General features: G+C 38.8%; 1 protein-coding gene across 1 annotated transcript in view; it reads left to right on the forward strand.

Moving 5' to 3' along the window:
• Positions 1 to 22,701, forward strand: part of Tmtc2 (transmembrane O-mannosyltransferase targeting cadherins 2) — a 375,422-nt gene that overhangs the window by 183,950 nt on the left and 168,771 nt on the right. The window contains exon 3 of the mRNA XM_041670971.1: positions 6,435 to 7,263. Within this exon, the coding sequence (XP_041526905.1) occupies positions 6,435 to 7,263 (829 nt within the window). The remainder of the gene's footprint in view (positions 1 to 6,434; positions 7,264 to 22,701) is intronic.

The raw sequence follows: 22,701 nt of genomic DNA on the forward strand, positions 1-22,701 counted from the left end.
TTGTTTTGTAGCTAACCTGATTTGACCATAGCGCACTGCCCAGTGGGAAGCGTTAAACCTCTTATTTGAAGCTAAACAAGATTACTCAAGAGGCTGGCATTCACAAGCCGGCTATTCGTGCAGTGGGTTAGGGGCTGTGGCACACCCGCGCAGTCCCACTAATTGAACTCTTTGGGTCCTTCAGTTGCAAATAGTTAGCTGTCGAAGGACCTTGCCATGGGTACGCAAGAAATGTGCTAACTGTTTGATTTCCCCACGTTAGCTTAATGAGGAAGAATGGGTCACCATGCCAACGGGAACACCATAGCAATAGGGTTAGAAGCGTATTTCCCCTGATATTTACCTTCGATTAGGATTCTCTACTACACTGCAAATTCTGTAGAGTGTCAGAGCAAGTCGAAAAGTAATTTTAAATTCCGGTCACCTTGTCTGACATGTAAACAGCTGTGGTCAGTGAACCTGAATTCCACTGAAGTCCATGTAGGAAGCAGTAAAAATATTACTGCAGTGTTAATTTATAATTGTTTTCTTTGCTGACAGCTTTTAGATGCTGGTGTAGCAAAGCCTACCTATTTAATTTCATTTGGTTTTGAAGAGCTTTAGCTTTTGCTATTTTTTTAAAATAGACATTATTTTAGGAGTAGATACAAGTTTACCAATAGACGAACAATGAAGTAAATACAAATCTAGACGTTAAGTCACAGTCTCATGCACATTTTTGTATCCTCTGTCATCACCATCTGGCATTCAGATACAGATGAAGTAGTAACAACAGTCTACAACTTATCCACAACCCCTTCAATCACAACATCCCACGGCTGTTTCCCCACGCCATGGAAGAGAGAATATCACATTTATTTGTCGTAGCTTCAAAAGGTCTTGATCATGACAGCTTTTGAGAACTTAGTTCTGAAGATTCCGAGTTAGCTACTTTGTAGGCTTTGTCTTCATTTTGAATTTGCCTTTTCAAAATGGGTTAGACTGCTTTGAATTTTGAGGGGAAAGGTACAGTCACAGAGTCACAGTTCCGTTGCATCACATCAAGGATATACGCTTCCAGCATGATGTCATTGTTAGAGTTGACTTTGGTCACCGTGAAGAAACTGATTTTTAACGTTTCTCAACAGTAAAGAGTTTTCCTTCCAATATTCCTACTTTGGTACTGTTATGGGATGGAAACTGTTATGTCCAAGTCACATTTAGTTGTGAGTGAGAGTTACACTCCCCTTCTTTGTAGGTATGATATGCATACAACTTATTTAGAATTCCTTTACAAAAGCAGATCCATGATAAATGCATCACACTGACTCATATTTTATACTTTGTGTTAAGTTATAACCTGATCCTATTTCACTTGTTTTTGTTCAAATTACTCCAGCTGGGTTCTTTCATACTATTACTCTAGGTATGTGTTGAGTATAGGTTGCTCTAAGCTTATCTTATTTTCTGTTCTAACTCTAGAATCAGTCTAAGAAGTGCTCGCTCTCTCTCTCTCTCTCTCTCTCTCTCTCTCTCTCAGAAAGTTGTATTAGAGAGCAAAGATCCAGATATAAGATAACAGTCACTTAAGAAGTGAATAGGCAAATGTTTTGACAAGAATTTAAGTAAAATTATTAGACATTCAAATTGTGATGCTACATGGTCCTCTTGTATTTCTTTTTCCTGACAACTTTATTTCAAACAAAATGATCATTGTTACATCTAGTGCCCAATGTATAGATAATGATTATGAGGGATTTCAAATAGGCTAATAGTTTGATTATAATTGAGTTAAGAGAAAGAGGACTGGGGAGGTGGTTCAGTGGGTAAACTGTTTGCTGTTTGAGCATGAGAACCAGAGTTCGGATACCCAGGAATAAAATCCAAGCTTGGTGGCATACACCTATCGTCTTAGCTCTGAGAAACAAATTGGGGGATCCCAGAGGCTCACTCTCCACCTAGTCTTGCTAATCAGTAAGTTCAAGTTAGTGACTCACTGTCTCAAACAAATAAGGTGTGGGACAATGGAGGAAGACAATGGATGTCCAAGTTGGGTCACACCATGTGCACATACTGGTATTTGCTCACACACACACACACACACACACACACACACACACACACACACTCATATACCTGAAAAACCTCACCTATTTTACTGAATCAAATATGCATATATTGGTCTTAGGGAATCATGTTCCATTAATTCAGGTGCCTTCAATGTGCTCTGATATCTAGATTTTTATGCTCACTCTCTCCTTTTATGAAAACTTTGTTTAGTGAATTATAATATCTAAATTTCCATAGGTGAATTTTAATCTATAATTGATTTATTATGCTAAATTCTATGTTTAGCTAATGCACTAATTACTTCTGTTGGGAAACATTATTGTGTGTTATAGAGTCATAATAAATATATGCTCTTTAAATAAAAAAATTTTATTACCCGAATCTTCAAATTCTTTCCTCCCATACGCTGGCGAAGACCAGTTTTTGAGTGTCTTTGCAGTTTTCATAATATTAGATACAAACCTTCTTCCATCTTCTCCATTTATGAGTGTGAGGAAAAAGACTCCTCATCACACATAGAAGCCCTTTAGTAGGGCAACTTCTTTTTCATTTTAAACAGACTTCTTCATGGACAACTTTATTATACAAAAAACTTTGATTAAGCACAGAAATATGTTCTAGTAGGAGATAATTCCTATACATGTCTTCTCTCTTGTCACATGTTCAAACCATGGTGGATTTATATTCATGTTTGGAGGTAAAGATCCAGAGAGACTTATTTGGGGCAGGAGAAATTCTAAGAGAAATTCTGTGTTATTGATAAAAGGAAAGCTGTGACTTCAGTGTTAAATGCCGGATACAAAATAGATGGCGTATGGTTTGTTATGTCTGCAGAACCTTTTCTCTGTTAGGGCTTTCGGGAACTGATTTTTATCTACTTTATTCTTAGAAGCGCTATCATTGCCAAGGGCTTAATTTGGAATTAAATGAGCCTTATGCTTAAGTAATTTATTCTCATTAGTTTGCCAAAAATGGGTCTCGTGATGGGTGTAATACTCCAAGGCAGAATGTTTACATTTTTGTTTCATTGAGATTTACATATTTCTTTTCATTTTCTTTTATGTCCCCGAAAATCTGAGCTTAGAAGACTAGGTTGAAACTGTGTTCTTCAGGAGCCATTTCCACATGAACCACAGAGGGAGCTGTTTTAGATGGATTAATTTCATTTTGTCCCTCCCCTCCCCTCCCCTCCCCTCCCGTCCCCTTCCTTCCCTTCCCTTCCCTTCCCTTCCCTTCCCTTCCCTTCCCTTCCCTTCCCTTCCCTTCCCTTCCCTTCCCTTCCCTTCTTTCTCTTTTCTTCTCAAAGGATCCCAGGGCTCCACAAAAGTACCAACACAAATTACCAGGCCAAGGTCTCCCTATTACTTGTTCTTTGGGCTCTAGGTGATGTGATCATTTTTGTTTCGAGATAAATTTTACAAATTTATCTATTAAGCTATAGTTTTGCTCTTTTATTAGTTTAGTGTGTGACTTAAGTGGAAAAGTTGTCAACTGCAAACCTTATATTCATGGCTTTTTTTCCATTGGTTGGCTTTTCTGTATCTTGGTAGTTATGAAAAAATCCCTCTACAAATTTCCCATGACAAGTATGGAGACTAGAGTTGATTTTCCTTGTCCATTTAAAGAAAAGTTTGGAAAGTATTTAGAACATATTTTGATCCATATTGTCGATCTATCCCATTCTGTAAGCAAATAGGTAAATAGTTGTGTTAAATCGTATAGAAAACCTGTCTGTTTCTTAGCTGGCAAAATCCTCTGTCCAAGTTTTTTTTTTTTTTTTTTGTGAGTGGAGCATACATTACTTTCCTCATGTTTATTTCTATCTTACAGTGGATTTGTATCAAGAAAAAATGTTGCTGTGGAATTTATGAAACTGATTTACATGGAGATGGGGGAAGTGGGTAGAGGGGAGTTGGGAATAAACATGGACAGACCCACAGAAGGTACACAGACCGTGAACATAGTCACCAAGAGATATAAGGCTACATTTCTGTGTGTAGCAGCAGTCAAGGTTTTAGATATGGTGTCTTTGCGTCATATGGATATTGTTTTCTTTATTATATTGTTTTTCTGGATGACACTGCGAATAATAATTTGGCTTAACAAAGTTTAAAATGTTAACATAAACACCAGTAGGAAATGGCTTTGAACAGTTTGAGGGTTGAAGTTAGTAAATCATTTATCTCAATGCCTACAAATCTCAGGCTCTGAGGATTCCTAGATGTTTTAGTTGTAGGAAATCAGATGTAAAACAAATGTTTGGATTGTTCTTGTCAATTTAAGGGGGTTTATATCAAAAATCCTGGTAAGCATGACAAAGTAGTTATACGTATTAGTAGAACATGGAAAAATAGGCATGATGGCACGTGCTTTTTGTACCAGGAAATGTGAAGGAGAGACAGGCAGATCTGTCTCAGTTCCAGGCTTGCCTGGTCTTTATAGTAAGCTTGAAGCCAGTCAGACATATACTCTGGGACCCTGTGAACTACCCACCAAACAATCATTAGAAAAGAAAATGTTTTAATGGGAAACTAATATAAATAATAAACATTATAATAACTATAACAAATAGAATAACGAAGTGTAGAACCTGGCACGTAAGATTCCTGTTTCAACAATCCGAATGCGGATTGTTGGCGTTTTTGAATATTTTTAAAAGGCAAGTTTGGGTTCTAGTTCCTACGCGCATAAGTGTGCCGCTGTCATGCCGTTAACATTCTCAGGTTTTCTTCTCCTCAAGCATGCTGCTACAGCATCCATCTGTATTGCTGCACCCTTTCCACTAGCCCAGTCTGCGATCACCTATGCCCGTCAGCAGATGAGTGGGCTTCCACATGCAACTTCTACTCAGCCATAAGGAGTATGCAAATGCGTTGTTTGCTGGAGCCTGGATGCAATTGGAGACCAGCAATAGTCAAGGAATTTGGAGTCAGACAGATTTTTGAAATATGTGTATGTCCGTCATACAATGCTCATATTTTGCAACTTGACTTTCACCTGCTATCCCGCTGTATACTGGCATGTTTTGTTTGTCTTCATTACGATAGAGTAATTTGTATTGATTATGTACATGCATACATAATGTTTCTCTTAATTGCCTTGTGGCTTTAAATCAGAATGGTAGACTGCCCTTTGTTACTATAGTGCTCTATTGAAATTTTTTAAAAAAATTTCTTCTATTTTATTTTATTTTTGATTTATGAGGCACTGCTTGTTCTCTTTGTATTCAGGCCTATACATTTTTTTAAAGATAGACATCTTTTCTTTTTTAGATATGTTTAAATACATGAGTGCTCTATCCACATGTACACATTTACGGAGAAGAGGGCATCAGATCCCACTATACATGGTAGAGCCACCATCTAGTCTATCTCAGAAACAACAGTGTTGGGTAGTTTTGTTACACTAGACCAAGAACAAACGAAAACTTACACCTTGTATGTAAGCTCCATCTATAAGCTGTGGCTCGAATATTTTGAGTTATTAGGTATGCCTGAGTAGCAATAGAAGAAACTTCATTTAAGGAAAAAAAATTTCAATACTCGATTCAATGGAATTTTTTTTAACTTCAATTTATGCATGAATCAAACTATAGGAATTAAATGAGAAATTGAAACTTTCACCAGGGGTCTTGAACTTGGGACCTTCTAGCCTCTGCCTCTGTCTTTCCAGCATTTTCAGAGTGCTTCACACTCAGCTGTATTTTACTCTGGTTAATTCTTAAGAACATGAATTATTTCTAATTTCAGAATCTTATTTCTCCTAAAATAAATACTTTATGGAAAGTTTAAAGAATGTAAACATTAAACAGTATCCTTGTGAAAAGTGTTAGTGTGTCACTAGTGTAGGGGATAGTGTGAGTCGGCCTTTGAACACCTGATTTAAACTTTCTGCAAGGAGATTCATGACAGTGACATTGAATCTCGCGTGGATGTGGCTAAAGGGCCAGCTGCCTTAGCCTTGAGCAGATGGTACTGCTCTTTGCTTTCTCTATGAAACCCACATTATAAAATAAAGTCATTAGGTGACTGCATCTCACACGCCGCTCTTTCCTTGTCATGTCATACTGAGAAATACGTTGAATTCATCTTCTAGAGGTCAGAATGTAGATGCTTTGGTCACTGGTATTTTAGAATGGGCAAAGTGGATGGAAAAGGTATTTATGTAAAGCTATGTACAACCTAGGAATCTAGTCATTTTTGAGGATGGAAATTTCCCTCAACATATTTAAAAAGAGATGCAAATGAAGCTGTGCACTTGAGACTGAAGCCTGTGTTTTAAGTGGCCCTTTGCAAACATATCTCAGCTTGCAGCATTAAATGAAATGTTCTCACGATGCAGTCATGGTGCTGATGTTGACTTTTCTCCCTCTCTTTTGCTTTCAGCGGAAGAATTTGTCTCTCTTCCTCAGCATTAGCTTGTTAACCTTCTGGGGGACCAGCCTCTTGGGTGCCCGGTTATACTGGATGGGAAACAAACCACCAAGCTTCTCCAACTCCGACAACCCAGCAGCTGACTCGGACAGCCTGTTGGCTCGCACACTCACCTTCTTCTATTTGCCTACCAAGAACCTCTGGCTCTTGCTCTGCCCAGACACCCTAAGCTTCGATTGGTCCATGGATGCTGTGCCTCTTCTCAAAACAGTCTGCGACTGGAGAAATCTACACACTGTGGCCTTCTATTCTGGACTTCTACTCCTTGCCTACTGTGGTTTGAAGAACCCAAGCTTAGACGGGGAGTGCAATGGGAAAGCGGTGTCGAACGGCAAGCAGAACGCCAATGGCCACAGCTGCCACTCAGGTGTAGAGTACCAGAACTCAGACCTTAAGCCCAGCTTTGCATCCAAAGCAGAGAATGGCATTAAAAATAACGTATCCCAGAGAACTCAGCTCCCGTCCACGGAGAACATTGTTATTCTGTCCTTATCTTTGTTGATAATCCCTTTCATTCCTGCCACGAACCTGTTTTTCTATGTCGGCTTTGTAATTGCAGAGCGAGTATTATATATTCCCAGTATGGGCTTCTGCCTTCTGATCACAGTGGGTGCCAGAGCCCTTTATGTCAAAGTCCAAAGGAGGTTTCTCAAGAGCCTGGTTTTTTACGCTACAGCAATGTTAATTGTCTTCTACGGACTCAAGACTGCCATCAGGAACGGAGACTGGCAAAATGAGGAGATGCTCTATAGGTCAGGGATAAAAGTAAACCCAGCCAAAGGTAAATGCTTCGTTTTCTGTTTTTGCCTGGACACTTGACACTTTCAGAGTTCTCATAGCATTGTTACAGATGAGATCCTTTTATGTGAACCCTGTCCCTTCCATCCTTATTTATGTAGAGACACAGGGTAAGACCAACGGAGACACGTGTTCAGTATTACATGCTTGCAATAGGAAGCTAGTCCCTGGTTATGTTTCCCCAGGAGCAATAGAACCTGTATTGACTGGAAGAAAAAGCTGTCGTAAGAACTTAGAAGAATGCCTACCTTCTGCACTTTAAAATATTAATAATTGTCTCGCTGGAGGATGAAAGTGAAGATTATCTCACTTAAATATATGCTATGTCTGGTTTTTCAAGCTCTGCATGAGTAAAGACCACAGGACTTGGAGGCAAGCTACCTCTGAGTCTTGTTATTGTGTCTTAGGTATAGGTGTGGTTACTGTAAGGTTTGCAGAGGTTAAATATGCTCGGGGATGTTATTTAGTCTAATTTTAATTTAAGATTTTTAAAAGTAATTTAAGGGAAAAATCTCTTTACTATAGAAGTAGAATATGAATCATACCTTTCTTTATTGCTTTCATTGTAGAAAAATTATTTTAGCCAATGCAGAGTCTTGTTTTTGTTAAAATACAAAATGATGAACAAAAAAATGTTATTACAGTTAAGACAATCTAGATAGTGGTGGAAACAAGAGAAAAAAGGAAATAAGATGCATTTTTATTAATGTAGAAATACATCACAATAATTAGTGGCTGACAATATACATTTTTTGAAGTAATTTTTCACTTAGCCTACAGGTTATAGCTATTGGTACACATTTGAACTTGGATATTCTCTTTCTGACATAATTCTGCATCAAGATCCACAAATATCAAAGGGGCAAATGTTTCCAAATGTACAAGAAATGACCTCTTAATAGATTGGGATATGTTTCCATAGATCTAGACCCTCAGAAGTGACTTTGGCATCCTTGTCTAGTCATCGCAAATTAAACCAAGAGTTCATTGAGGACAGACAGACACAGTTCTCTAAGCCAAGGAGTTGTTTCTGTTTATAACTTTCAGTAATTGCAGAGGGTTTTTGAAAGAATGAATTGTTTTATGCGTATGTGTGAATTCCTACATCTATTTATATGCACAATGTGCATGGGCATCGGGTTCCCTGGACCTGGAACTATACATAGATGTGACCGGCCTTTGCGTGTGCGGAACCCAGATCTTCTTCAGGAGCCGCAAATGCTCTTAATTGCTGAGCTATCTCTCCACCCTGGGTTGCAGAAGCTTTTAATGAGAATAGAAAGAAGAGTTGAGCTGCCCCATGCCATGCAATCCTTCAGTTCTCTTTGAGAAATCACGCACGTGGCTTTTCTAGGTAGTGGATAAGGCCCTAACTAAGAATTTGTAGGAGAAAAAACGTTGCAGTTTTTGCAGAAGGCTTTTCAGCTATTTTTTTCTCGGTGATCTATACACATTTAGAACAAGCCGGTGTCGTCAGTGGGTTTTCTTGCCATTTCAATCTGATGCGTGTTAAGGAATTAAAGCCAAATCTCCCATCATGTTACTTAAATCACAGTGTTGTTCTGGTGATTCATTAAAAATTTTTGGCTAAATTTCATGCTAAACTGCTATTACAAAGGGCTCCGATAAGAGGTGCTTCGGGAAGATAGAGGCTGTATTCTTTCATGTGGCAATCTCAGTACGTACAGCTAGAAACTGATAAGTTGGCGCCACGGCTTTGCGGGATCCCTGCTCCTCGTTTGTTCCCCTGCCATCTCAAGGGGTCACCCTGCATCCATGTGGTCCAAGTTGGCTCATTAACACATCAGCACTTCAACTGACAGGAAGCGGGAGAGGAGGGGTAGAATGTGGGTGTACCCATTCGCGCTAAGATATATTGAAGACATTGCATATACTTTGCCCGGAGGTTGTTGATTACATCATTCTATGAGAAAGCCTGGGAAGTATTATCTATGAAAGTCAAAATATCCAGTCAAATGCCATTACACTGAAAGACAGGGTAGGCAATATTCAAATGCCAAGGTCAAAAGAGCTGTCTCTGCCACTCAGAAGGCAGAAGCATTTTTAACTACGTTGGTCATTTTCACCGTTAACTATTCTGGTGCCTGAATATGATTTTGTTTTTTTTTTGGTTTTTCGAGACAGGGTTTCTCTGTGGTTTTGGAGCCTGTCCTGGAACTAGCTCTTGTAGACCAGGCTGGTCTCGAACTCACAGAGATCCGCCTGCCTCTGCCTCCCGAGTGCTGGGATTAAAGGCGTGCGCCACCACCACCCTGCTCTTTTAAACCAGTGTTTTTATGAAATAGTTCAAGTATTGGCCATTTCTTCAACACTATAGTTCACTACCTGGTAAGTACCTTGATTTCCAAAGCCCCGTGCTTTCTTCCTAACACTTTCCAAGTGACATATCATTTAGGCATTTTAATAAGAGTAGTTAAGTGACTATCTCGCTGACCAGAATTAGTAAAGGTTATTGAGATTTGGCCTCCTATGTTCCAGCCAGCTGTCTTCCATGCAACCCTCGACATTTTACTGATGGCAGCTCCACATTCCCAGTAGTGTGACTGTGAACCCAAGAGTTATTTGTGCCTGCCTTGTTCCTTTATCATTTATTCCTTCTCTGTTCTACCAGTAATTTCTTCATGTTGTGTCTTCAGTCATATATCCAGAAACTGACCATGTTTTCTAGCTCCCCTTGGCTTGCTCACGTTCCTTTCTTATATACCCAGGACCACCTGCCCAGTGGCTGCAGTACTTACAACGGGCCAGCCCTGCCCACATCAATCACTAATTAAGAAAATGCACCAAAGGCTTAACATTAAGGTATCAACTGAGGTTCCCTCATCCCAAAGGACTTCAGTTTGTCTCAAGTTTCCATAAAACCAGCCAGGACACCCTCCTATTCCCTGAGCCACAAGAGTGGGAAGGAAGCCAACTGGTCAGAGTGGTTTTCTGACTCCCACGGTGCTGCTGCTGGCAAGCTTTTCTCTGCTTCTTGCTCTGGCTTTGCCATGTTTCCAGATTCCAGGGTGGTACTCAGCTTTGTGATGGGAGTTGCCTGATGACTCCAGGATAGTACTGATTTTTACTTCCCTTTGGTTTGCCTGTTGTCATGTGGGAGACCATTTCAGTTGCTTTGCTGTGTCAGCTGACATCCTGACATGCTATTGTGACAGCCCTTTCGTTTTTATTTAAGCATCATCCTATTGAATTTTTGGAAATACATCAGGACATGTGTAGTAGTCCCTACCCTACAGTTTCCTACTCGTTCCTCATTTCTTTCAAAATGAAAACACACAGTAGTTACAGAGAGGGATGAATGTCCCGCAGCTTTGCCTCTCCGTGCTCCCTGCCGGTCCTGAAAGCTGTGTTGATGCCTTCTGTTTTGCCTGATAAGCGCTGAGCCCTGAGCTTGTGTCTTTGTCATTGCATCTTTGTGGAATGTGTTTTCTTAGAAATTCTCAGTGTGGTGCACTGCGTCTTCCGCAGGGCTTAGAAGAAGGGTCCATTGTCAGTACGATGCATTATGTGAGCTTTTCAACCCTGTTTTATATGACAGCAGTTCCTCTTTTACGAGATCCCCTATCTTCATTCTATTCTTTGCCTTTCTCATAACACTTATCAAGATGTTGCTAACTGTCTGAATGGATTGTTTATATAATATATAAGATAAGGTGGAAGAAATTTGGGGTTTCTTCTGTGCAATATGGGTAGGGGAGAATGGCTAAGTCAGTGAAGGGCTGTTCTGCACATGTGAGGATGTGAGTATCATTCCCAGAACCCATGTCAAATCACCTAAATGTGGTGACATTGCATTCGTCATCCCAGTAGCGCTGGGGACACAGAGACAGGAAGAGCCCTGGGACTTGCTTGCCATCAAGTCTAGCCTAATCGATCAGTTTCAGGTCAGTGAGGGGTAGTATCTGAAAGATTTACTCCTGAGGATGACACATGGGGTTGTCCTCAAGCCTCCACATGTGTGCGTACACAAACGCTTGTTCAGATTCCTACATGAGCATATGCATTGTCTTATAGACATGCACGACAGAAATGCCACATATACAATAATGCTGGTGCCTCCCGGAGAGAAATCATTTAACAAAGGATACAATGAAGAGTAGATATTACAGTCATTGTCTTTGAGTTTTATATTCAGTTTAGGAGTAGAATGTATATGCATGAGATAAGGAAAAGTAAAGTATTTTGCTATTGATGAACCAGGTACTAGGGGATGCTTTCAAACATGATGGGTAGGATTGAGAATATAGTTCATTTTGTAATTCAGGACTGTTGTCATTGACAGGGCCTTCTGCTTTGAAACAGACAAAGCTCTCTCAATCCAGGTTTCTTGCTTTTTTTTTTCTTTTATTTGTAAAATGCTTAGAATTCCAACTTCAGTTACTTCCTCAGCAATTATGAGATGGGGAAGATTCCTCTGTCAAAAGACTTCTCTCAATTCGTCGCATTACTTAAGTCTAGCAAAAGATTAGAAACCCTTCAAAGCCAGTATTTCAGAATGATTTCCGAGACAACACATTGGGCTTGCCTCCTTTCTTCCTTTGAAAGCTTTTGAAAATTTGCGAGGGCTTCAGTCCGCCATGTGTTCGTACGGAGTATGATTTTTAAGCCTCACGAAGCATCCTACATTAAAACTGCTGCCCTTATCATGAATACCACAGACAGCTGCCACTCATTAGCTGATTGGATGCAAATGACGATGGGCGATGCTTGTCTCAGTGACTGTGTGGTTAATTTATGCTTTAAATCTGAATGGCGCAGAAATGGTTCTGACTTAGACGGTAGGAGCTGCAAATCCTCTCCCATTCTGTGTTTGATAATATCCAAAAAAAAAAAAAAACCCAAACAAATAAAAAAACTACTGGACATGCTTGCCTACTGTGGACTGGCAATTTCACAATGATTTTGCATTTCTGGGTTAAGTAAGGAGGATTTTCTATAATGGTTGGCTTAACAGACAAGACATGTTGGACTTGAAAGGTTTTATTTATTTATTTATTTTTTGCTAAACATTTTGTGAATGAGTTGGTATATATGTCTTTGCAAAAAGCATCTCTTAATTCATTGCAAAGCAGCTAGATGCAGGATTTCTTTCTCTTTGGCCTCTGTCTGTTTCTGATGCTCTTTGTCTCCATGCCTGTGTAGAACTTGTCACCATTAGCATCAGCTGCCTTGGCTCCCAGGGCTCTACAGTGTGTTTCTCATTTCATACAGCTAGGGCTCCTTCTTGGCTATGGTTCTGGCCTCCCCGACCCTGTCTTGGCTTTTCCTTCTCTAGCATGTAGAGTGTCACTCAGTACATAAGTGGTCAGAGTAGCGGTGGTGTCAGTAAATGTCATTGGTTTTCTAAAGGATGTCACCTGTGGTCTCCTGCTCTAAGAGCTTCTCCTTCTGAGTGGCCTTTAGGCACCTCATCCTCATCATGTCTGTGTTCAGAACCCAATTATTTACAAAATTTCTGTTAATAAGGCAATCATTACAGACTAGCAGAGATATTATAGATAATGTGACCACAGAAACAAAAAAATGAATGGTAGCATATATGTAATCCCATCTGCTAAACCACCGAACACACACTATAAATTTTAAGTTCCAGACTGAATATTAACTCTCTGAAACTGACAGTGTAACTTAGATCATAGATTATGTGCTAGCATGCACAAAAAGCCTTAGATTTGATATTCAGAAACCTGGTGTGTTGGGCCTGTACTCCCAGCACTTAGGAAGTGGAAACAGGAGGATCTAATTTCAGGGCCATCCCCAGCTATAGAGTTCAAAGCCAACTCAAGCTACGTGAGACTCCAATTCAAGAAACCAAAAGAAATATATAAAGAAGACTAGAACTCTTGATTCACTTTAGCAAACTTATAACTCTGATTTTTGGTTGTTTTAAATAATTTTTTCAATTATGAACAATTAAGCAGTTTAGGTTAAGCTGAGGAAAAGGTCACAGGCTAAAGTTGGTTCTTAATTCCCTTTTTCTTATGCAAGCCTATGGGATGCAACTCTAAAAGATGGACGTACATATTTACAGATCTCAGTGACTAGTCAGACATCCTGCATTTGTTCTTCTCAAAGTCAATATCAGTTTTTTACTGATGCCTGTATAGGAAGCAATGGACAAAATCCCGATTCTCAATTCTGAGTTTGTCAATTTTTATTCCTTTTTGGATTACTATAAAAATGACTGCTCGGTTTCAACCTCATTTGGCTTCAAATTAAAACACACACACACACACACACACATTTGCATACACACACACACACACACACACACACACACACACAGCCAAGTTAATAACCTAGCCATTTTTTTTGTTTTGTTTTGTTTTGTTTTGTTTTTCGAGACAGGGTTTCTCTGTAGCTTTGGAGCCTGTCCTGGCACTAGCTCTTGTAGACCAGGCTGGCCTCGAACTCACAGAGATCTGCCTGCCTCTGCCTCCCTAGTGCTGGGATTAAAGGCGTGCGCCACCACAGCCCGGCCTAACCTAGCCATTTTTTATTTTTGAGACTGTCTTAAATTACTGATGCAGGTGCTAAACTCTTCACCTTGTAGACCCCAGCTCCCAGGTGGCTAGGGTTACAGGTATGTGCTGTCACTCTGAAAGCAGGTAAATTTTGTTGTTATCCTTTCGAAACTGGGTTTCATTCTGCAGTCTAGATTGGCCTGGAACTGTCTGTCTAACCTAGGCTGGTCTCAAAGTTCAAAAGTCATCCTCCCGCCTCAGCTTTCAAGCCGTCCTAAATGTTGGGCTTGAAAGTGTGAACCATGAATTTTATAGATAATACTATCTATTTTATAGATAATACTGGTCATTAGAAACTTCTTATTTCTAGATTTAAGATCTTCTGTTTATTCACAATTAGTATTTATGACAGTGTTTGCCATTCATTCTCCTAATTTGAATGATATCAGTAGATGTGTGCATATGAAAGCCACCCATACACCTTGCTTCTCTCCCCCAGAGCTTGCTTGCTTTTCTGGATTCCTAGTCCCCTGTAGTGTACGGACTTTACAGTCGTCTCACTTTCCCATGTATTAATATATGCATTCAAAAAAGTTTTTTTAAAAATTTTTTTAGACTAGTATTTTCAAAGATTCTGTGCAAATGGTAGCCTTTAGAATTTAAACTAAAGAATCTGTTAGGGAGTCATCTGGGCTACTAATTAGATTTGAAAATTGTGAGTTTTCTATTTAATTATAGCTGGGATTTTGAAATATTTCAATTTCAAGCAAAGGACAAGAAAATTATTAGTATCCATAATTTTAGCTTTTTTTATCAAGTGTTTCTTAGTTAGTTTTCCTCATTGCTGAGATAAAATATACATAAAAAGCAATTAAAGAAGGGAGGGGTTGATTCTGGCTCTCATTTGAGGCTTTAGTCATCCATCCCTGTGGGCAAGGCATGGTTCAGGAGCTTGAGGAACTTGGTCACATCGCATTCACAGTCAGGATAGAGAGAGGTGAACACTGATGCCCACCTAATTTTTGTATTCAATCCAGAAGTCACATATATGAATTGATATAGACCATGTTTAAAAGAGGTTTTCTCACCTTAGTTAACTCCATCTAGAAATTCCTTCACAGGCATGGTATGTTTCCATGGTAATTCTAAATCCTAACGATCAATATAACCGGTCACCATGTGTGAGATCAAATTGCAAATATTCAACCCATATAAAGCACAAGCAGATAAATATATTCCTTTTGTACTACATGTTTACAATAATATAACACAAAGAATGCATTTTTCATAGGACAAATGCCATCTGCTTCTAGAAATACAGTTTCAGCCTTTTTCATATATGGTAACCTATTTTAGTCATTGATTTTAAAGAAAAACCCACTGAGTCCAAAACAATAATAGGAAAATATGAAATGATTAAGTCATATAATTATTTTAAAAGATCAGATGTGGAGAAATATTTTTGTGTAATTCTATAAAGATGTGACAGAAGGAAACTGTGAGTCCTGTTAATATTTGTACATTATTGATATTGGGTAAGAAATTCATCTTTATACTTATAAATCATTGACAGATTTTTTTCTAACTTTCAAAACAAGACATTATCCAAGAGAATGTAGCATGCCAATATGTACTCTATACTTATAAACTGAAAAAAAAAACAGATTTATGAAGAGTTTCTTATAGAATAAAAATTTCCAATCAGGAAACCACGTACAGATTGATTAAATAAGAAAAACAAACTGTTCGTACACAATCATATGTGTGTGTGCACGACCATGTACACCTGCACACACAGAAGATAAACAGACACTTCTTAAATGGCAAAATTACACAGTTTCCGTTTCCCAGAAATGTGCCGCTCTGATAATTCTTCCTGCTATTGTAAGGCACATAATCAATGTCAGTAATAATAATAGTCACCGTGGAAACTGAGTGTCTTCTCTGTGGATGTCACCGGCATGCGCTTTAGTGATGAGATGTTAGGGTAGAAAGAAAGAGCTGCTTCTGAGGCTCACCCATCAACCAAGTTGGACTTTGACACAGTAGGTCATTGTTGTTTCAATGTCCTGTTTTCCATTTCCTTTTTCTTCTTAACTCACCTAGGATGGCAAGGCAACTTACAGTCTCAGACATCCAGGGAGAAGTTTTTCTTTTTCCTTCTTCTCTACATTCTCTGGTGGATCGGTGAATCAGTAGCACAGAACACATGGCCTGAAGTATACACGCTTTGGTAATTTCTAATATTGCAAATACTGCTTCTCTTTTCAAATAGTTGCTATAATTTCCATTGATGATTTGAGCCATGTTCTTTCTTACGTTAAGACTGAATGGTGTTGTTAATAGTTACATAATTACATTAATACAGTAATTAAAATGCTAATGTCTCCATTACACAGGCATATTGATTACTTATTTCATACAAACACACGTGTTCTGCAGCTTTCTTATTGTCACTCACAATGATGTATTTAAAGATTCCTTGGCTCTTGACAGTCTATTATTTCAAAGCAACATTACAGGAGTGTGAAGTCTCCCAGTCTTCATTGCAGGATTGTGATTCTGAGACACTTTGGGGGAAGTTGATCCAGCTGTCCAAGCTCTTACTGAACCAATTTAGTGTGATATAGAGAGTCTCAGTCCGTATGTCATTCTAAGATATACTCACCAAGTGTTTTGTTAACTTCTTTTGACAGCATTATTGACAACAAGGGTTTACTTAAACTTCTTGAGGAACTATTTAATGCTTGGTTTCTCCCAAATTCCTCCCCTGTGACCAGTCATTATATTAGGAAAATATAAATATATTGACTGTTTTCTACCGAAAGTACTATTGCTACTTAAAGAGAAACTTTTTGCCAGGTGGTGGTGGTGCACACTTTTAATTCCTGCACTCAGGAGGTAGAAACAGGTGGATCTCTGTGAGTTTGAGGCCATACTGGTCTACAAGAGCTAGTTCTAGGACATTTAGGACTGTTACACAGAGAAACCCTGTCTCAAAAAACCAAAACATACAAACAAACAACAACAAAGAGAAAGAGAGAGAGAGAGAGAGAGAGGAGAGAGAGAGAGAGAGAGAGAGAGAGAGAGAGAGAGAGAGAGAGAGAGAGAGAGAGAGAGGAGAGAGAGAGAGAGAGAGAGAGAGAGAGAGAGAGAGAGAGAGAGAAACTTTTCATAGGCCACATTACTATTAGGAAGAAGGCAGGGAAAAAATGAAAGAGAAACCATTGAAAATTTCCATGAAAATGAGAAATTAATGAATGAAAGCAATTGCAGGTAAAACCTAGTTTCAAGTACCATGAACAGTTCTGGTCAGTTATCTTGGCTAGGGCTGGAAGGATGGCTCACATTTAAAGTTTGAAATCTGGTAGAATTTAGTGATGTTATTATAAAATCTCGAGGGGCCACTCTTAGGTGGTACACTCAAAGTAAAACACAGGATGGTATATGTGCCTATCAAAAGGCATACATGCATATTGCTGTATTGCAGTACAAACCCGGGTGTCAAGACTAACACATTGTTATGTCTTGAAAGACTGAAATTATCTGTACATTTTATTACTGTTTAAAACAAGTATATATTTAGTACAAGTTCCATTTGCATAACCGTAGAGTAACAAGGGTAAAACTGCTTTTTATACAGTAAAACCACTAGAAATAAAATTTATAATTGCATCCAAACATATGGATTATATATTCTGGTATCAATGAATCATTTTACATCACCTCTATGCCTTTCATTTAATATCTGAAATAGAACTGTTTCACCTGCCACTCACCATTATGCTGTTATTCACAGTTAACCAAGGCATAATTACTTTCAGGAAAATAGTCTTGTGGGATGAAAGGAATTCTTTTGTCCCCAGAACCATATGAAGGGATGATTAGATGATGAGGGAACAGATTAGGAATACTGACCTCCTCCATTGTCTTTGCTGATATCAGGAATGAAAGATAGCAAAACCACAATTCACATTCCCATCCGCCATGACGTTCACGTGCTTCCGTTGCTGTTTCCCTTCTCATGGGAAGTTCCAGCTCCATTGCAATTGAGATGAGAAAGTTTAACATAATTAACCTTTTCGTTTGATGTTGATCTCTATTAAGTTACGGTCTGGATGATACTGTCTGCAGAACGATTCTGAAGTCTAAGCCTTCTACAGAACCAGACAGGGCAGACGTGTCTTTGAGTTTCCTAGAGCGTTTTGGTGTCACCTCAGGACGGCATATGTTGCCATTATTTTACAGATCAGATGTATATAAAATTTTGCCTGATAATGATGTTTAATCTGCATAGAAACAGTTTTTAATCAATATATTCAGCACAAGTTCATTCCTTGTTTTCTTTTGCATTTTTTTTTCTTGGCATGGAGATACTGGAAAAATTCCAATTTCCAGTCCTTTTTTGGAAAAAAAAAATAGGCTTTTGATTCTACATAGCTTACTTAAAATTGGAGGAATCAAACTTTGAGATTTTTCCTTTAATATACTGAAGTATTTTAATTTTTGATGATTCTTACATATTAGTGTTTTATGTTGTATCGAAAATTATAGTTTGAATTCATAAAGTAAAAATAAATTTTATATTGGAGCAAGAGCCCTTGCTAAATTTGATTCTGTCCATTTCTCCAATGAGATGAAAATGCTCTTACAGCAACCCAAAGAGGCATGATTACTGTGTTATCAATAGCCTGAGGGTTAAATATTGAAAGACTAAATATTAATGCTAGGAGATTCATTCATCTTTTTAGTAATATTCAAACTAAAATCTGTGGTAAGTTTTGAGATAACTATGATATTATTTTGGGCAGGAAAATTATATAATTTATTCAAATTTTGACACATAGTGACTACTTTTATCAGAAGCTCACCTACTTGGGTTGTTTTTGTGAAGCATCAGAGACAGAAAACTGCAGTCATGTAAGTTGTAGTTTACTCTGTAGAGTTCCTGGGCCCCATGCTGGGACGCCTCACCCAGCCTTGCTACAGCAAGTGCAGCCAGAGGTGTTGCTGCCCATGGGAGGCCTGTCCCTTCCTGAAAGGAAGCAGAGGAGGAGTTGGTGGAGGACTCAGAGAGAGGAGGGGAGGGCAACAGGAGGAGAAGAGGGTGGAGTTATCATTAGAAGCAGATGGTGGGGGACCTGTCCCAGGATGGGCAGCAGTGGGTTACCCAAGGCCTTGGTGGATCCCCTTGGTGAGTGGGAGATTGCAACAGGTGAGAGATAGACAGAAATGCCATGCAGAGAGAGTTTGAGTATTGAGTTTATTTAGTGGATTATGGAGGGGAAAGGGAAGAGGCAAGGGGATAATGGGTAGGGGGAGAAGAGACAGAGAAAGAGAGAGGGGGGGAGTCCTCTTGCCTCAGAGGTTCTTGTGAGGATACTTGAGGTGTAAGAGAGAGTTCTGCTTCATTTCCTGAGTTTTTAACATTCTTACTCATTTTGAAAGTCACTTCACAGATCTCGTTTTTTTCTCTCAAGTGTTTCCAGCTTTATGTAGAAGTATCTAGTAGCCTTGTTGTAATATATTCAAGGTGGCTTAGTCCTTTGGATTATGGCACAAAATAATTAGACAGTATTTATTTAATTCCCTGAACTGCAAGATCTATTTACATTGTCAATGGGAGAAGACACTAGCCTGTGCTGTGGGGTCTTTAATCACAAATCTTTGCTGACATATTCTGAGAATGTTCACATTTCAGGATATATCCAGAAAAATGTGAAATTTAAAGTTGTATTTCTGAAGAAATGAAAGAAAAAAAACAATTGAATTTACTGTTAAGTTTGCTTTGATTTGGAAGATGCATTATTGAATATATTATAAATAGGGGTACCAGGTAGCTTACTTTTATTATGCCTGAGTTCTTGTTGCTTCTAGTGTCTCTGACAGGATGATTCACTGGAATAATTTTATTTTGTATTCATGTTATCTTTTAGTTCCAAAATTATATACGTAAAAGAATTATGCTCACAGTAAGGGAAAATTATCTTAACTCTAAAAATTCAGATGATAAGTTTGAAATAGAAGCAGTTTTCTCCTCAATAAACTGGCTACTGTTTCTGTATCACAGATGTTTTCAGGGGTTTTAAAGATTAGAACACTGTCACTTTCATACCAATCCATAAGTGTCAACACCTGTAGTTTTCTCTTACAGTTTTTCATACTTCCTTTCAGCCTTGCCTTTGCTTCTTTTTGTTTGTTTGTTCTGAGACAGGAACCCTATGAAACCCTGACTGTCCTAGAACTCACTCTGTAGAACAAGCCGGCCTGGAACTGGCAAAGATCTACCTGTATCTGCCTCAGAAGGGCCAGGATTAAAGGCGTGCATGACCACTCCCAGCATCTTTGTGTTCTACTTTTGTTATCATAGCGTGCCAACGTAGAGCCTTGAGGTGGACACCACCGTCCACAAACCATAAAGAAATTTAATATAAATTTTTACAATAATGTTTTTGTATAATAGGATTGGATAAGTATTTGAGAACTTGGTTGGGAAAGAATTTTAAAAATTACATGACAGTTTAGAAGAAGTAATAGAGTTTAAGATGTGACCTCGACTCAGGCATTACCTGTTAAAAATATTTTTAAAACTTTTGTTTAATTTAATTTTTTTTCTTTATTGGACATTCCAACTACAGTTTCCCCTCCAGCCCCTGCTCCTCCTCCTACTTTGTCCCTTGTTCTCCTCCAGCCCATCCCCCATATACTCCTCCCAACATGTTAAGCTCTCCCATGGTGAGTCAACAAAGTCTGGCACATTAAGTTGGGGTTGCAGCAGGACCAAGCCCCACTCCCTGCATTAAGACTGAGCATGGCTTCTCACCATAGGAATGGGCTCCAAAAAGCTAGCTCATGCACTGGGGATAGTTCCTGGTCCTACTGACAGGGGCCCCTTAGATAGTCCAAGCTTCACCACTGTCTTTTATATATGGGGGGCCTTGTTTGGTCCTATGGAGGCTCCATAGCTGTCGGTCTAGAGCTCATGTGTTTCCACGAGCTTGCTCATCTTTTCCCTCCTTCTCTTCATTTGAATTCCTGGGACTCAGCCTGGTGCTTGGTTGTAGATCCAGCATTGATTCCATCAGTTACTGGATGAAGGCTCTGTGATGATAGTTGGGATATTCACCATCTGATTACAAGGGAAGGCCAGTTCAGATTCCCTCTCTACTATTGCTGGGAGTCTTAACAGTGGTCATCCTTGAGAATCCTTGGGAATTTCCCTAGCACCAGGTTTCTCCCTAACCCCACAGTGGCTCTCTCCATCAAGAACTCTCTCTCATTGCTCTCCCACTCCAACCCTCTCCCCGCTTGACCATCCTGTTCTCTCACCATCCTTTGCAAATGTAACTTTGGAAACTTTTGGCATTTACTTTTATATTTGGCAAATATGATAGTACAATAGAGTTTCAATTTTTTTTCAAATATTATCATTAAGATAAATTTTAAGAGTTACTTGGTAAATGACATTAAAATATTGATTGGAATTACATAGAATTCTTAATCTATATAGAATTTTCAGTTTTATTAATAAATATGACTTGTTTAATATGGTAAAATTTTCCAACTATTTAAAAAAACAGAATTAGCTACATTGATTCATTCTCTACCTTTCTAACAGTGAGGTGAAATCGTAAGCATTTGAAAATTAATTTTTAAATATTCATCTTAAGCATTTTTCTTTAAACTGTAATACACTTTTGTATACTTCAGCTGAAATTTAAATGGTTGTTCAATTTAAGTATGATTTTTCTTTTTATTTATCATTGAAACCTAAAAAAATGAACATTTATCACGAAAATTATCACTACCTAGTTGACTAATTTTTTCTTTTTTTAGGTCATGTTCTCTGGGCAGCTTTATATTTTCGTAAATGAACATTTTAATTTTTTTTTTTTTTACTATCATCTGTTGGTAACACCCATGACAAAAATGTCAATCACATTTCTCTTTAAATGGATGGGAATGATGACAGCAATTTCACACCAAAAATGTCTGCGATAATTTTACGCTTTCTTTTGGTACCTCTTTACACATCTGTTTTGACCTACATTGCAGAGCAGTGATCTAAGGGAGATAGGAATTTGAGAAGGAATTATGTTTATCATTGAAGGCGATGACAGCCCCTGTGTCGTTCGGTCAGCCAGAGACAACTGGAGTAAAGGAAGCTGGTCCTGTTAGTTCTTGCAGTTTATAGAACATGATGTGGTCCTGAGCCTGGATGTCTCAGGCTCTGTGCTGTGAGAAGATGCTTTGCTTCAGATGGCTGGACTGGAAGGGGCTCTAAGGAAGGATGTTTTCACCTGAGATTGGATGAGGGGATCATTTTAGTTTTTCTTAGTCTTTCATTTAGCAAGAAAGGGAGTTGTTTGGTATTTTGTGGACTGTACAGTGGTCTCTGGCTCTCTTTATTTGGACATTCTCTGAAGTGGTCTTGCTTTGTTTGATTCATCCCAGTCTCTGAGAATCTGTCTGAGGCTGGGAGTATGTGAGGCTATGTCAAGTAGGACCCACTGGGCTGCTCCTGAAGGTCCAAGGAGTTCTGGGTACCCTGTGTTTTTTCTTAACTTCCTTGCATCCCTTCTCTCTTTAGCACATAACATGGTTAAAATATTTCTAAACTATGTGACTAATTGGGTAGATTTATTTTTCCAGATACTGTAGGATTTGACTTAGTCATGTAGATTGTGAGATTTCACTTAGCCAAAGCAGGCACTCCCTGCACAGCCCCGCATTGCCTCATCTAAATTTATGTTCATCTTTAACTTGCAGACTGCATCCTTCCTTTGAATAATCTACCCTCTCTTCTGTTCTCATCTTCCTGGGAACCATCTTTGTTTTGTCATTGGACTTCTGCAGTGACTTTCTGAGTTGTCTTTTTCTTAGTTATTCCCTTTTGTTTGAGATGGGGGTCTCTTAAGGGGGTCTTGAACCCCCTT

Source organism: Microtus oregoni, unplaced genomic scaffold, assembly GCF_018167655.1.
Source record: "Microtus oregoni isolate MIOR12 unplaced genomic scaffold, Mior012 000001F_ref0000356, whole genome shotgun sequence".
NCBI classification, from domain to species: Eukaryota; Metazoa; Chordata; class Mammalia; order Rodentia; family Cricetidae; genus Microtus; species Microtus oregoni.